Source organism: Galeopterus variegatus, unplaced genomic scaffold, assembly GCF_000696425.1.
Source record: "Galeopterus variegatus unplaced genomic scaffold, G_variegatus-3.0.2 Scaffold108, whole genome shotgun sequence".
Classification (NCBI taxonomy): domain Eukaryota; kingdom Metazoa; phylum Chordata; class Mammalia; order Dermoptera; family Cynocephalidae; genus Galeopterus; species Galeopterus variegatus.
Genome location: NW_007726219.1, coordinates 544510 through 559120, shown reverse-complemented (window position 1 = coordinate 559120; position 14611 = coordinate 544510). Strand labels below are relative to the sequence as shown.

The 14611-nt window shown below is 49.0% G+C and overlaps 1 protein-coding gene across 1 annotated transcript in view; it reads left to right on the top strand.

Annotated features, from left to right (window-relative positions):
- Positions 1-14611, top strand: part of UBE2F (ubiquitin-conjugating enzyme E2F (putative)) — a 139961-nt gene that overhangs the window by 77037 nt on the left and 48313 nt on the right. The window contains exon 2 of the mRNA XM_008586003.1: positions 4490-4623. Within this exon, the coding sequence (XP_008584225.1) occupies positions 4490-4623 (134 nt within the window). The remainder of the gene's footprint in view (positions 1-4489; positions 4624-14611) is intronic.

The window sequence follows — 14611 nt, the reverse complement described above, 5'->3', positions numbered from 1 at the left end:
GTCGAGCCGAGGTCGCTGGCGGCGCCGGGGCCGTCTCAGGCCGCCGGCTCCTCACAGCGGGCGCCGGGCGGGCGGGCACCGGGGACGCGAGCCCGGGCAGCGTGAATGGGAAGGGGCCGAGGGTGGCGACCGGACACCCGCCCTGAAAGCGGCAGTGCGCCAGGCCCCGCGCCGTTGCGGGAGCTGCTGCCGGCGTTGTGCAGGGGAAGCGGGGCGTCGAGCGCCGGGCCAAGGTCACCGGCTCCGACGCGGGGCTCGGACGCCTGATGGCTTCAAAGGTCCCGTTAGGCCATAGGAGCCGGGAAGGTGAGGAGGAGCGACCCTCCCGCCTCGTCCACCTACCGGCGGCGGAAAGAGTAAGTAGGGACGCTCAGCCACCATCGAGGCGGCCCAGCTGGTTTGGGAAATGTTACCGCGGCAGGGCCGTAGAGAAGGGGAGGGCATCTGGGGACAATTAGTACAGCAAAGTGTTGATTCCAGACCTGGTTCAGCTGGTGTGTGATGTTGGGTGTGGCCTTCCCCTCCCTGGGCTCAGTTTCCTCACCTGTCACAGGAGGGGATTGGGCCCGCCCCTCTCTGCGTTCTGCGTTCTCCGTCCTCCGCCGTGGAGGAGTGGGGTCCTGGGTTGGAGTAGCAGAGAAGGCTTCTCGGAGGCAGGAAACATTGGGATCTAGGTAGGAGTCTGTTTTCCTTGAGGAAGGGGTGGGATTAGATGGCAGGGGAAAGCAGGGTGTTCCAGACGTGGATATCAGATTGGACAGAAGCTTCCAGAAATGAGCAGGATGTTGTTGAGGAAGGGTGAGGAGGCTGGCCTGCCTGGTGCAGAAGGTTCCTGGCTGGAGAGAGGGACGAAGGCAGGGGAAGCTTAGAGGTGGAAAGGTATTCAGAGACAGGAATCACCTTAGTGATGTGGGCTTGAAGACCCCCACCTGGACATTCCTGCCGTTCAGGTAGGAGGCAGCGCAGAAGGGGGCAAGTTTACCGCTGAAAATAAAGGGCTGGACTCCAAAGATGGCCAGCCAGCCCGGGGAACTCCTGTGCCAGGTGGAAAGTTCCTGGGCATTGGCATTCTGCAGGAGAAGAGTGGGGTGTGGACTTTTTTGTATCCTGATCTGGGACCCTTTGGCTGGAAAAGTTGAGTGTCCCCTGGTGACCTGCAGTTCCATCTTTTCTGCTTGGATTGGGACTTCTCCACAGCAGGAGGAATTGTAAATGAGGAGTTCCCCTCACCTTGAGCTGACTGGCTCCCAGTATTCCTGCACAGGTGACATGGCCTGTTTTTGCCACTGCACACAGGAATGCTGAGTAAATATCACTTGATGATGAGACTAATAAATGGCAGACAAGAATCCTCTTCTTTGGGCAGTCTGAAAGCAGGTCCCACCTAGAGGAGGAACTTAACTGGGCCAATTACAACTTGTGGAATTTAGAGACTGACCATGCTATGCAGAATAGCTGGTCTGTTACTGAAATGCTGCCTTAGTCAGAGAGTAATCTGCAGTGAAGGGGAAGTTTAGTTTTGAACCAGATCTTCAAGAGGTGAGGCATATCGAAGAAAGAAAGGTGAATTCTGAAGCAAGTGCAGGTATTCAGCTAACCTCTTGACAGTTTGAATAATTATTTGTGTTCAAATCCTTTTGTACAGATTTAATTTTACAGCTAGGGAAACATTCCCAAATTAGGTCTTTAGTTTATCCCTAACGTGGCATGTGATGATGCAGATGGTGGGGAAATAGATGGTCAGTATATACTTAGATTGCTTAGAATGTTAGAAAAGTAAGTTTTGTATTATCTTCTATGGAAATAAAACGCCAGTGTTATCTTTTATACCTTGCACAGTCAGTGCCCAATGTGTTTTACTAAGAACCACAAACTTGTTGAAGATAGTAAGCCAGGAATCTGACTCTTTCAGTGGAATGGACTCTGGGGCATCCTCTGCCCACAGAGGGGCTATAAAAGCATTAAGCACATCCCGCAGATTGCAGTGATGCAGAAGAGTTTCTTGGTGGTGAGCCCTTCTTTATGTGAGTGATCACTCTTGCCAGGCCCCTCTGAGCAGCTCCTTCCCTGCAGATCCTCAGGGAGCTGGGTGTGGACCACACATGTGCCCTGGCACTCGCTTTTCCATGGGACTCTTCATTATGATTCTCCTAGGGTATTGCCTGCTGAACTCTCTATACACATTCTGCTTTTAACTTACTTTTTACTTTTTGCCCTGTTTGCATTGTGGATGTCAGTCAGAGGATAAAAACCCAGCGGTCCTTGTATGGAGCTTCCAGCTGACCCTTGAGTGATGGATGCGTGTCTTGGCACATCATCAGGTGACCCTGATGATGTGGTGGGACTGATGTACCCAAGTCTGGGTGCGTGGCAGCAGACTTGGCCCAGGAAGTGCACACAGCTCAGTGATCCAGTTCTGCTTAAGGGATTCCCTAAAGATCATTCCAGGTGGGAGCGAAGCAGGAGAGCTTGGCTCTAGATGGTGCTCCTTGGGTGTTGCTGACTGTTCCCTTGTGAAGTGACTTTATCAGCTGAACTGATTTTGCCTTGCCCTGGGTGAAGCCATGAAGATGTGTGTGTTCACTGTTCTGTCTGTGCCTCTGTGTGGGTCCACGGGATGAAGAAACTGTTCGTTTGCTTTCACATTTTTTCAACTTATTGAACTATACTGAACTGCACATATTTAAAGTATGTAATTGATAAGTCTTGACATACTTATATACCACAGAAACCTTGACCACACTCAAGATAAAAACACTTCTGTCATCGCCGAGAGGGAAACCTGCATTTCTGTGATGACTGCTTCTAGCAGCTGAGTGGCCTTGGTCAGCCCACCTTCTGGGCCCCTGTTCTCCCAGGGTCCATGTGGTAAAATGGACTGGGAGGCAGGTAGAAGTCCTTCCCAGATTTGCAATTCTAAGAGCTTGTGAACACTAATGAGATGTATCTTTTGAAGCATTTAGACCAATGCTTTTAAAGGATACTAGGGGGTGTGTATGTCTGTGTCTTCAGTTTGGAAAAGGCCATGTACAGTTCAGAAGATCATAGTCAATGCATAGTTTTCATGATAGAAAAAATAGAAAATAAAATCTGACAGTCTTTGGGGGATACACAGAAGATAGTGTGAGAAGCTATGCTAGAACTGGGTTAAAAATGGTTTAAAATACCAGTGAGGTGAGGGGTATTCTTATGTTTTGGCTTTCAGGATCTTAGCCTCAAACTAAAATTTCTGTGCTTAGGTCAAGCTTTTCACATGGAATTTTTAGATAATTTTCTATTGAAACGGTGCAAGTGGTATTGAAAGGAAATCATATTACAGCAACAATGGAAATATCGAACTGGTGACCAATTTTTGTCCTCAGTTAAAAGAAGCTTCAAAGTCCCCCTGTGGCTGTGGTAAAATAAGTAAAAGCTAAAAGAAATATCAGATTAATGGCAGTTTATGTTAGAAACAGAAGTAAGATTCTAGAGGATAATTATACCTATTAAAATGGTGGCATCCTAATGTACACTGTAGGCTCTGGGTAATAATGATTTGTCAGTGCAGGTTCATCAGTTGTAGCAAATGTGCCACTCTGGTGGGGGAGTTTGATAATGGGGTGGCTCTGCATGTGTGGGGACAGGAGTTACGTGGGAAATTTCTGTGCCTTCCTCTTAATTTTGCTGTGAACTTAAAATTACTCTAAAAAAAAAACTTTAAAAAAAATTGGTGGCATTTCTCTAGCCCTTCCCCCAAGCAGTCAGGGGCATCACCTGTGTTTGGTCTTTATTGTCCTCCCAGGGAGCTTTCAGTGGGGGAATCTGAAACACAAATGGGTTGGAAGCAACAAATGAACAGAATATAATTTGGAGCATTAATTATAATTTAGTCTTGATGTTGATATTGCCAAAAAACGTAGATAAGACGCAACATAAACAACTTCAATACAACATAAATAAATCTGAAGATGCTTATGAAAGCTCTGTCCACACCTTTGCTGGAGGAGGAAGGAAAGCAAAGCTTTTTGGTGTCCCTCCTTCCCCAGAGACTGCTGCTCCCTTAGTTCATGATGGGCCAGGTCCTGGGCCACAAACAGGTGCATTATTCCTGCAGCAGGGAAGGGCAGACTCACTGTGGACTGTGCTGGACCTGTGCGGAACCCATCGGTGGGGCACACTGGTTGAGAAGCTATGGAGGCCTCTCTTGACTGTGCACTCCACAGCAGATTTGTCATGACCACATCCCAGGGCCTGGCACTTAATGGGTGCCCAATCAGTGTTAAATGCATGGCTGTCCCTTTTTTAAACTTTTAATTCATACTTTAAAAAATTAGACTTATCTAGGGTAACATAGAAATTCATTGTGAAAGGATCCAGTCTTTGCACACTAATGCATGCTAAATTTTTCTATAAATTATAGAAAAAAATCAAAGTAAAAAAACACACGTGCAATGTCTATTCATTGTCTGGAGACAGGGTCCTTAACCCTGCTTCTGTTCCTGCCTTTCAGGGTAAAGGTAGCAGTAATGCTAACGCTGGCAAGCAAACTGAAGCGGGATGATGGTCTCAAAGGGTCTCGGACAGCAGCCACAGCATCTGACTCCACTCGGAGGGTTTCTGTGAGAGACAAGTTGCTGGTCAAAGGTAACAACCATCCATGTAAGCTGCTTTTATATCCAATAACAAAATGAAGTTCAGATTCACTGGCAGCTCTTTGGGATATAAAGCAGCCTGTTGCTGAATAGAAGTACCTGTTTGAAAAGATTTTAAAATATATTTGCTTATTGCTTCTGCTTTCAGCAGAAGTACTCGGTATTATGCAGACGTTATGGGATTGTTTATGGCAAGCAGATGGTATTAGAAACTGCGGTGTGTCTTACACATTTGGAATATTCTTTGTAGGGTCTGACACGATGCCAGTGGAAACACTAAGGCATGGGAGCGGCAGGCCTGAGACTGGCTTCAGTGCTGTCGTTATCTTCCTCTCTTCCTCACTTTCAGCTCCATGGTTTCCAGTCTGTAAAGTAAGGGAGGTGAATTCTGTAATCTCTTAGGATCCATTCCTCTTTTATTCAGGTCAGTGCCTAAGGCGAGTCTTGAGTAAAATTAGCTCTTCTCACAGAATTAATGATGTAGAAGGTGTCCTAGAGCTGCAGTCGCTTCTGTTGTCCATGTTGCCAAAGGAAGACTTTATCATGGGAGAGGGTTTATGTAGTGTGAGCGTGTGTGCGTGGATGTGCATTCATTTGTGTGTTTGTGTGTAAACTTTGCATTCATTCATTGAGCAAACTTTTACTACTTTTAGGTACAAAGGCAGTTCCTAGGGTCATGAGGCCTACCAAAGAAGAAACAGCTGCTGCCTTTAAGGAGCTTATAATTTACAGCACTTTTTACTTTATTTTATAACAAGTGTTTACATTTTGTATGCATATAGCAGCTAGAAAGCAAAGAAGCATTGAGTAGTGTGTTAGAACTGCCTGTTTTCATGTTGAGTTAGGTATATAACAAGGGATTATGGCATTTGTGTATCCTGAAATGAATCTACTGGCAGGAGAACTGGTGTGTATAAACACACTGTGTTGGCATTTCCAGACACTAATCACTGCTCAGCTGGGGAAGGAATGGGAACCAGGAAACACCGGGTTCGTGGAGACTTGACAGTGTACTCTTCCTTGTTCTCCCCCGACCCCAATCTTGATTTAGCTTTGGGTTATCCAGACTAGTGGATGATTGGTTAAAAGTGGAATAAGAATCGTTTTCTACATCTTGGCCTTAAAAAACTTGGTCTTACCTGCTAAATCTGGGAGAATACTAGACTGCTGTTATGGTGCTAGAGGGTTTGTTCTCTCGGGGGTCAGAGAGTGGGGCATGGGCTATAGCACCTACCTTGGGTGGGCCTGGTAGGACATGGGTTCTATCTCACATTCTGGCTCCAAGGGTTCTATTTGCCAGAGGAAGCCAGGTGCCAAGTGAGCCAGGTAAAGAAAGGGGTTTGAAGGTACGTTGTTGCAGTACTTGGAGTAGGGAGTGTATTAGTGCCTGGTGAGTTGCAGTGAGGAAGGCCCAGATGGCAGCTGTGGAGGAGCACATAGAAGCTGACAAATAGACTGTCCCATCTTCTTTACCCTATCATTGTCATGTTAATAGCAGCTTTTGTACACTGAGCACTTAGGGCCAGGCCTTCTGTTGGGCACTGCCTTAGTCCACTTGTGCTGCTATAAGAAAATACCACAGACTGGGTAATTTATAAACAACAGAAATTTGTTTCTTACTGTTCTGGAGGCTGGGAAATTCAAGATCAAGGCGCCAGCAGGACTGGGGTCTGGTAAAGGCTGTCTGCTTCCAAGATGGCACCTTGTTGCTGCATCTTCTGGAGGGGAGGAAGGAACACAGTGTCCTCACATGGTGGAAGAGATGGAAGTCCAGAAAGGCAGAACCCTCGTGACTGAATCACTTCCCAAAAGGCTCCGCCTCTTAATACTGCCACAGTGGGGTTAAGTTTCAACATGAAGGTCGGATACATTCAAACCACAGCAGGCACTTTATAGGGTAATTCTTGTTTGACTTTTGCAAAGCCTTGCCAGGCGGTGCTTCATTTTACAGCTGAAGGGCTGAGACTCAGAGAGGTTAAGAAATGTGCCCAGGTTGCAGATTTATTGCAACAGCATGGCCAGACCCACATACTGGATGGGGCAGGCTCTGGGGAAGCAGACTCAGCAAGCAGAAACTGAATGAGCAGAACAAAAGCTCAAGTCCACAGAAAAGAGAATTCAAGGAGGCTCCGAGTCTCTTCCACACCTTCTGACCTGCTCAGGGATTCACCTGGGAGCTCTCAAATGGCTCTAGGGCCGACAGAGCCCAGGGGAGCCCATTGAGGCTCATAAAGCTGGACTCTTCCCAGATCAGAGGACAGAGATGTCTTTGACTTGGTTGACAGGGCCGCTAAAGTTTTTTGACTTTTTGAGACCCATCAAAGAGAGATGAACCTACTTCCGGAGGCCACCATTTCCATCCTCCCCAGGCACTAGTGATTATCAAGTTTTTGGGGGGCCCAAAGCACTTGCAGTTAATGGCAGTAGAGCTCAGTGTGACACCTCTGAGCCAGGCTGGGCTGGCTCAGTGGGGAGCAGTTCGGGCTTGGGGTGGAGCTGGATGAAGAGAACAGTCGGCCTGACCTGAGAGAGGAGGCCATGAGCACCAAGTGTGTGAAGAACGCCCTGATGGTCGGTGGTTGCTTGGGCCACACCCAGAGTGCTCCTTTGTTTAGCTTGCCCTTCGGGTCACTTGTTGACCTTTGTGGTGGTCTCGATGTGGTGGCCTTCCAACCTCTGGGGTTTTATGATGGTGGAAGTGGTCTGTGGAGGACAGCAGAGTCCACAGATATCGAGGCACTTGGAGGGTGATAATGAAAGAAAAGCAGAGTGTTCAAGTTCAGCAAGATTGCTATGGTCAGAGTTGTCATCTTGGCCTGTGACTTGGGCTCCTCTGAGGATGTTATCTGTGAGGATTGATAGGTAGTAGAAAATTGTGTCAGTGTGTGTTTGGGACTTAATGCCAGAGTCTGGGTTCCAGGAAGGGGAGGTGGGGAGTTTGTCATGCAGGATAGTTATTAAGGAGTATTCGTGGGACAACACTGTGGAGGGAGGTGAGAGAAGCAGGAGCAGGCACAGGGACAACCGTGTTACAAGGAAGGCCCCACGACAGCCTCTGTTCTGTAGAGGCGTGGCCCTTCAGAGCTGTCCCCAACTGGCAAGATGATCAGGCCTTCCTGCTCCCGTCCATCAGTCTTCAGATGGGGGCTGTCCTGGGAGGAGTGTGGCCTGGGGCAGGGGTCTGTGCAGCCACAAAATCTCTGAGAGGGCTGACTGCTGAAGACCAACTGCCCGCAGCTTCCCTGAGAGGGGATCTGGGCATTGCATCCCAGGGAGGATGCCCATGCCATGGCATCCCACAGGTGAGCCTGAAGGAAAGAGCACAGACACTGACAGGCCAAGATAGGTTTTCCTAACTGGTCTGTTGCCTTGCTGACCTTCTGTGAGGTAGGCCCTGGCTTGGTGCAGATGCTGTAGGGCAGAGCTGATGGAAGGGGAGACTGGAGCTTGTCCCAGCTGGGAAGAGCTGATGGCTGCACAGCAGAAGCCCCTCCTTTTCTTGGAATAGTTGGCTCAGCTCTGCAGGGTGACAGGAAGCCGGAACCAGCTCTCCCTGCTCAACTCTGGGTCCCTGGAAACACTTGGCCTGCCTGGGATTGGCCTGCACCACACAGGCAAGGGCTCGCCCTGGCCATAGACATTGGTTAGCACCCCCAGGCTAGTTCTGAGGGCGCCCTCCGGGCTGGAAGTGGAGAGAAGTTGTAGCAGCAGTTCCTGCAGGGTGTGGAACAGTGGAGTGTTTCTGGGCTGACTCCTGGGAGCTGGGGTCACTGAGGAGAGAGAGTGTCAGATGTGTGCATTTCCTGTTGGCCCCAACTTGGTTGGCCTGACTGGGGAGCCATTGCCAGTGTTGTTAACATTCCTGGTGAGTCCAAGTTCTGAATCTTGTGGTGCTCCCCCCACCCCCCAAAACACTCCTCAGGGCAGAATTAATTGCTTCCTTGTCTGTTGGAAGTTTGACACTTTTTTCATATAAGGGGCTGACTGCCTGTCTGTCTCCCTGTTCTTTCACTTGTTCACCTAGTGAGCATTTTAGTGCCAGCATGCAGTTAGTGAACCCAGAGGCCCTCAACGGGCTCCAGGTGGGCTGGCAGGAACCTTTGCCTATATCAGTCTTTGTTAAATTTGGAGATTTGGAATTGCGTTAGTTCGGGGTCAGGTTTGGAGTTAGGAAAACTAGAGAGAATGACTCTGTGTGTAGCCTTTGTCCCTAACAGCTCTTAGGCCCTAGGTGGTTCCTAACATTCTCCTGTTTCGCTGGTGGGTTCTGGGGCTGGGTGTTGTGCTCTGTGCTCCTAGCCTGCCCTGCAGAGCCCAGCTGCCACCTGCCCATGCTTCCCAGTGTCCAGGGGCGGGTGTCTCCCTCTGTGAGGGCTTCTGTGAGCATACAGCAGCTGTCTTGCATGTGGGGCGCCTCACCTTCCTCTACCAGGTCTGTCACATGTCTCCATCCTTGCATGGTTCCTGGAAGAAGGGAAGAAAGAAAACCACTCAGTGTTCTCCAGAACTGCTCTCTCCAGCTGGTCCTTGCCCAGAGTTCTGGCGGGTGGGCTCTGGGTTTGGCTTGCCACATTGTCTGGGTAGTTACAGTATTTAGCAGCATGCAAAGCTGGCTGGGTGGAGAGGGAAAACTAGCTATACTACATATTTTAAAAATCTGAGCAGTGGCCCAGAGAGCAGGAATCCTGCTAACCTGGAGATGAGGCAGTTGACCACAAGGCTGGCCTTTCATGCTTTTTCAGAGGGTTAAATACCAGTGAAGCTGCCCAGGAAAACTTGACAGCCCCCTCGGGTGCACCAGATAGCCTGGTGAGGCATGGAAGACCTGTGTAAGCTGTAGACTAGGGCTTGAGTTGACACCGTCTGCTCGTGTTGAAAGTAGGTGGTGTGAGGCCTTGGGGCTCCATTCTCAGGCTCTGCTGCAGGGGCCTGCGTCTGCTTTTCAGGTTTACAGTCTTGCTTCTTCAGGGCGTGGAGGCGGCTTTGAGCGCTCTAGGCCTGCACTCTACAGTGTGGTGCGAGAAAGCCCTCAAATGTGGGGTCTCGGCTGTATCAGTGCTCTCTCTGGAGGGGCTGAAGCCAAGTGTGGGTCAAGTGTCTTCCAGGTAAGGGCACTGTGAGTGGAGGCTGGGAATACAGCAGAGATGGGATTTGACAATTTTAATGCATAACGACAGACAGGAAACTAAGAGAGAAAATTCTAGTTCAAGAAATCTATGAGGCAGTGGTTCAGATGGAAGGAAGTAATCAGATCTCCTGGAAGTAGCTGCCCCCCTCTACCTGGGCTGAAGGCTCAGCTGCTCTGCCAGGGGTTGTCTGATGGGGCTTGGAGCTGGCTAAGAACCAGCTGCATCTATGACTGGCGTTTTGTCTTAGTCAGCTCAGGCTGCTGTAACAAAGTACCCCAGACTGGGTGGCTTAAACAGCCGGCAGTTATTTCTCACAGTTCTGGAGGCTGGAAGTCCAAGATCATGTTCCTGGTGAGGGCTCTCTTCCTGGCCTGCAGTCAGTCACCTCCTTGGTGTGTCCTCACATGGAGGAGAGAGAGGGAGGTCTGGTGTCCCTTCCTCTTCTTACAAGGGCACTAATCCCATCATGGGGGCCCACCCTCATGGTCTCATCTAAACCTGATTATCTTCTAAAGGTCCCATCTCCAAATACCATTACATTGGGGTTTAGGGCTTCAACATATGGATTGGGGGGTAGGGGGCATTAATTCAGTCCACAGCACTTCAGAATACCTCCTCAGTTCTCAGCTCTATGAGAAGACAGGCTCCTGATGTTCCAGATGCCACTCACTGCCACCCTGCAGGCAAGTGTGCTTATGTGTCCCACATTCTCAGAGCACCTGTGCGTGCCCAGCCCAGTGCCAGGTATAGCCCTCGGGGGGCAGGTGGTGAGGAAGCAGCTAGAGCCCTGTTTTATGAGTGGACCAGGGCAACAGGAGGTGAGTACATGCCGTGGGGGCCACTGTGGTAATCAGTTGGATTTTATAATCTGATATTTCGATACAGTCATGCTTCAGGTGGGCCCTATGTTTTGATCTTTGGTTAGGAAGGAAGAGTCCAATTTCTCAGAAGGAAATTGTGCGGCCGCAGAATTGTGCAAGGTGACAGGTGCCTTCTAGAAGAGCTGGGCCGCTGAGTGGAGAGGTGTTAGCATCATGGAGCAGGCGAGACTTTAGCAGTTTAAATATATCTGTAATTTCATGTTACTTATAGGTGGAGGTAGTGTCCTTCGGGTGGTGAGGTCATGCAAGGAAGGGATGCTGCTTTGCCAAGAGGCCACCATGCTTGCAAAGCAGTTGGCTTGTTTCTTCGGTCATAGTCTTCTTGTACGTCGGCTCTAAGTTGATGAGTATTGATGATAATGAATAGTTATTTGCCATCATTTGAAGTACAGAAGAATTACCTGTCATTTGTGACACAGAGAAGCTCTGTGTGAGTGTGCCTGGCTTATTTTATATTCAGCACTGGGCTGATCTAAAATGCAGAGCGTCTGTACTGAAATCCTGTGTTGCCAGGATTGTCTTCCTTGCTTGCTCTGGCTCTTGGACCAAAAGTCTGCACAGGGGCCCTGACTGTGGTGGGGGTCATCAGTAGGCAGGGTCCAAGGGCGTACCTCAGCCCTTGAGTGAGTTACACTGAGCCCACAAATGCAAGCATGACACTCACCTTGGAATTTAAATTCTTGACTACAGTCTGAAGTTATTTTGTATTCCACAGAGCAGAAATTTTTATTAAATTTATTTATGTGTACAATTCTGTGTATACGTATTTTAGCGTGACAAAGTGGCCTGCAGCAGTATATTGTACCTGGTGCTGTGGTCTGAATGTTTGTGTCCCCCCCCCAAATTTTATATGTTGAGATCCAATCACCAATGTGATGGTATTAGGAGGTGGGGCCTTTGGGAGGTGATTAGCTCATGAGGACAGACCCCCATGAATGGTATTAGTGCCCTTATCAAAGGGACCCTAGAGAGCTGTCTCACCCCTTCCACCCTGTGAGGACATAGCAAAAAGACCGGCTATGTATGAACCAGGAAGTAGGCCCTCACCAGCCATTGAATCTTCCAATGCCTGATCATGGGCTTCCCAGTCTCTAGAGCTATGAGAGATTTCTGTTGTTTATAAGCCACCCATTTAAGGAATTTTCGTTATAGCAGACCGAACAGACTAAGATACCTAGTGAGACTAAAAAAATACTGAGGCCTAGGCCCTACCCAGAACTTTTGATGTAATTGGTCTGGGACAGGGCTGGGACATCAGGATTTTTTTTTTTTTCCTTTTTGTCTTTTTTACTGACCAGTAACGGGATCGCAACCCTCAGTGTCATGCCCGTACCGGGGACCGGCAACGGGATCGCAACCCTCAGTGTTGCGCCCGCTCCCCGCTCAGCCAGTGAGCAGGAACCGTTCTCCACATGGGATCCGAACCCTTGGCGGGAGCGCCGCCACGCTCCCAAGTGGCGCACTCTCCAGTGTGCCACCAGGCCGGCCCCATGGGACATCAGGATTTTTAAAAGCTCAGCAAGTACTGGATTGTGGGATGGTTAAACAACTTCAAAATTTACTCAAAATCATTGAGTTGTTTACTTAAAATAGGTCTATTTTATAGTATGTAAATAGTTCCTCAACAAAGCTGTGGAAGAACTCAAACCAGCAAAGCACTCCCCAAGTGACTGATGTGCAGGCAGGGCGAAGAATCCCTGTTCTACGGTGGGGCATCCTCTGAGCTACTACCCTGTCAGCTCCTGCCTGCCTCTTGCTCCCATACCCCACAGGAGTCTGCTCTGTTGCTTTTCGTTAAGATGCTTCTGCCCAGCTCCTTCCTTCTCCTCCTGCCCCACCATGTCACAGTCTATAGCACTGGTCGGTGGCCTCGCTGTTCCCCATGCCCAGATATTGCCTCTTCCCTGTCCCTTGGAACTGGACTGTCCTCTTGAACTTTTTGTTCTGTTATATGAGCCTCTCCACTTGAAATCCATAGTCATTCACCATGCCCTCTGGGCACATTTTAAAATTTCATTAGGTAAAGCTGTATGACAGGAGTTATCACACCGCAAAGAGAATAGTCCCTCTACTCAGGTGGCTTGGACCACTGCCACGGAGTGAAGCAAGGAAGGCCAGATTCCCCTGGCCACCATCAGTCTCTCAAAAGAATAGCCCTCAAGAAGAGTTTCTTGTAAATTCTTATCAACAAAAACATAAATAATAGCAGAATAAAATGTTAGTTTTTACCATAGAAACATAAAGTTTGATTATATGGAAACACTTATTTAAAAATGATTAATACGAGTGACTCATTTGCTAAAATGTGTGCTCTTCCCTTCTGAAGTGAATGCCCTGTGTGACCTGTTGGAGCAGAGCATGGACACAGCTAAGACCAGTGTGGTCATTGTAAGAATAAAGCTAGTGAACCTTGCCCCGGATCTTCACGCTTACGTTTTGTGAAGTGAACATTTGTTATGTACTGCAGCCCAGGAGTGCTGAGAAGATGGACTCCCAGGCCTGCATGTGGTTGTGGAACCTGTTCCTTTCCCGGTCACAGCAAGAGGACGATGAACGGGTACTCCTTTTCTCCACATGCCCAGCTCCACTGAGATTGGCTCTTTTTCAGCCTGAGCCCTCGGCCCAACTAGAACGCAGATGGGAGCCTCAGCCCCTTCCCTTCCCCTAGCTCCTCCTCTGCACCCCCCACACCCCGGGGCCCCAGAGCCAGTGCACTTAATGGCCGCTTTTCTCGGTATCAGAGGCCTGTGGGTGTCCTGCCCCCTGCTCCTTGGAGGAGAGCCCACTCCCCACTCAGCATCCAGCTTTGTGCGTGTTCTCGCCTCCGTTGTCCCTTCCTTGTCTCTCCCTTCCCCATGTCACTTCCTGAAGGACTTGTCGTCCTACTGCTCTGTTTCCACCACTCATTTGCTGCTTTACTTCTGTTTCCAATGCCATCAGCAGGGTCTGATCCGCTTCTGAGGGCCTTTCTGTAAGCCACACTCCCCTGGGACCACTCTGTCCTCTCACTGAATCACCACATTCCTGGCAGCTCTCCTATTGTTCGGCTTGTTTCTCGTCTGTAACCTTCCTGCTCCTTGGCCTCAGATCTCTTTTTTTTTTTTTTTTTCCTTTTTGAGACCGGCCGCATCGCGCTCAGCCAGTGAGCGCTGTGAGTGCACCAGTCATCCCTATATAGGATCCGAACCCGCGGCGGGAGCGGCACGGATTCGGCCCTTGGCCTCTGATCTCTACTGAGGTTCTTTTTTCTCCCCTTTGTTGGCCTTACCCATTCTCACAATGACAGGCAACGTCACTTTGCAGGGATCCCTCCCCCGGCCCTGACTGTACACCCAGACTTCAACCTCCTGCTCCCGGGCTCCCCAGCACACCCACATCAGCTTGGCCCTGTACCTCTGACCCCTCACCACACACACAGCTTCTAGAACATTCCAGTTCCATTTGCTCTCAGGCCATTGATGTTCTCACAGGTCACCTGGCCTCCACTCTGCCCTTTCTAAAAGTTGTCCTCTAAGGCAAAGCTTGGAGACTTTTTGTTAAGAAATCTCCAACAGTTCTCTACACAGTCCTGTTGCCGTTTTTCTACCCTGATTCCCACTGCTCTGCTCTTGTTTTGGGACCTTTGCTCTGGTTACATTGTATGCCTTGTGGTTTCTGTGCTTTTCCATGCTCTATCATTTTGTACATTGCTAATTTACCTGTTTGGAATAACCTTTTGTCCTGCCTTTGCAGGACTAGAGTCTACTTATCTAAATCCCAGCTCAGAAACCTCCCTTATTTCCCACAGCTGTAGCCTAAACACCCCAGAGCACATGACTTTCTGAGACAGAGACGACTTTGCTGCCTAGTCATTTCAGGATGTGTCCTTCCCCCCAACCCTCCAGACTGTAGTTCTTTTTATTTTTAATTAATTGTTTACTGTAAATATTTAAGATATACAGCATGATGCTTTAATATAAATTTACATAAT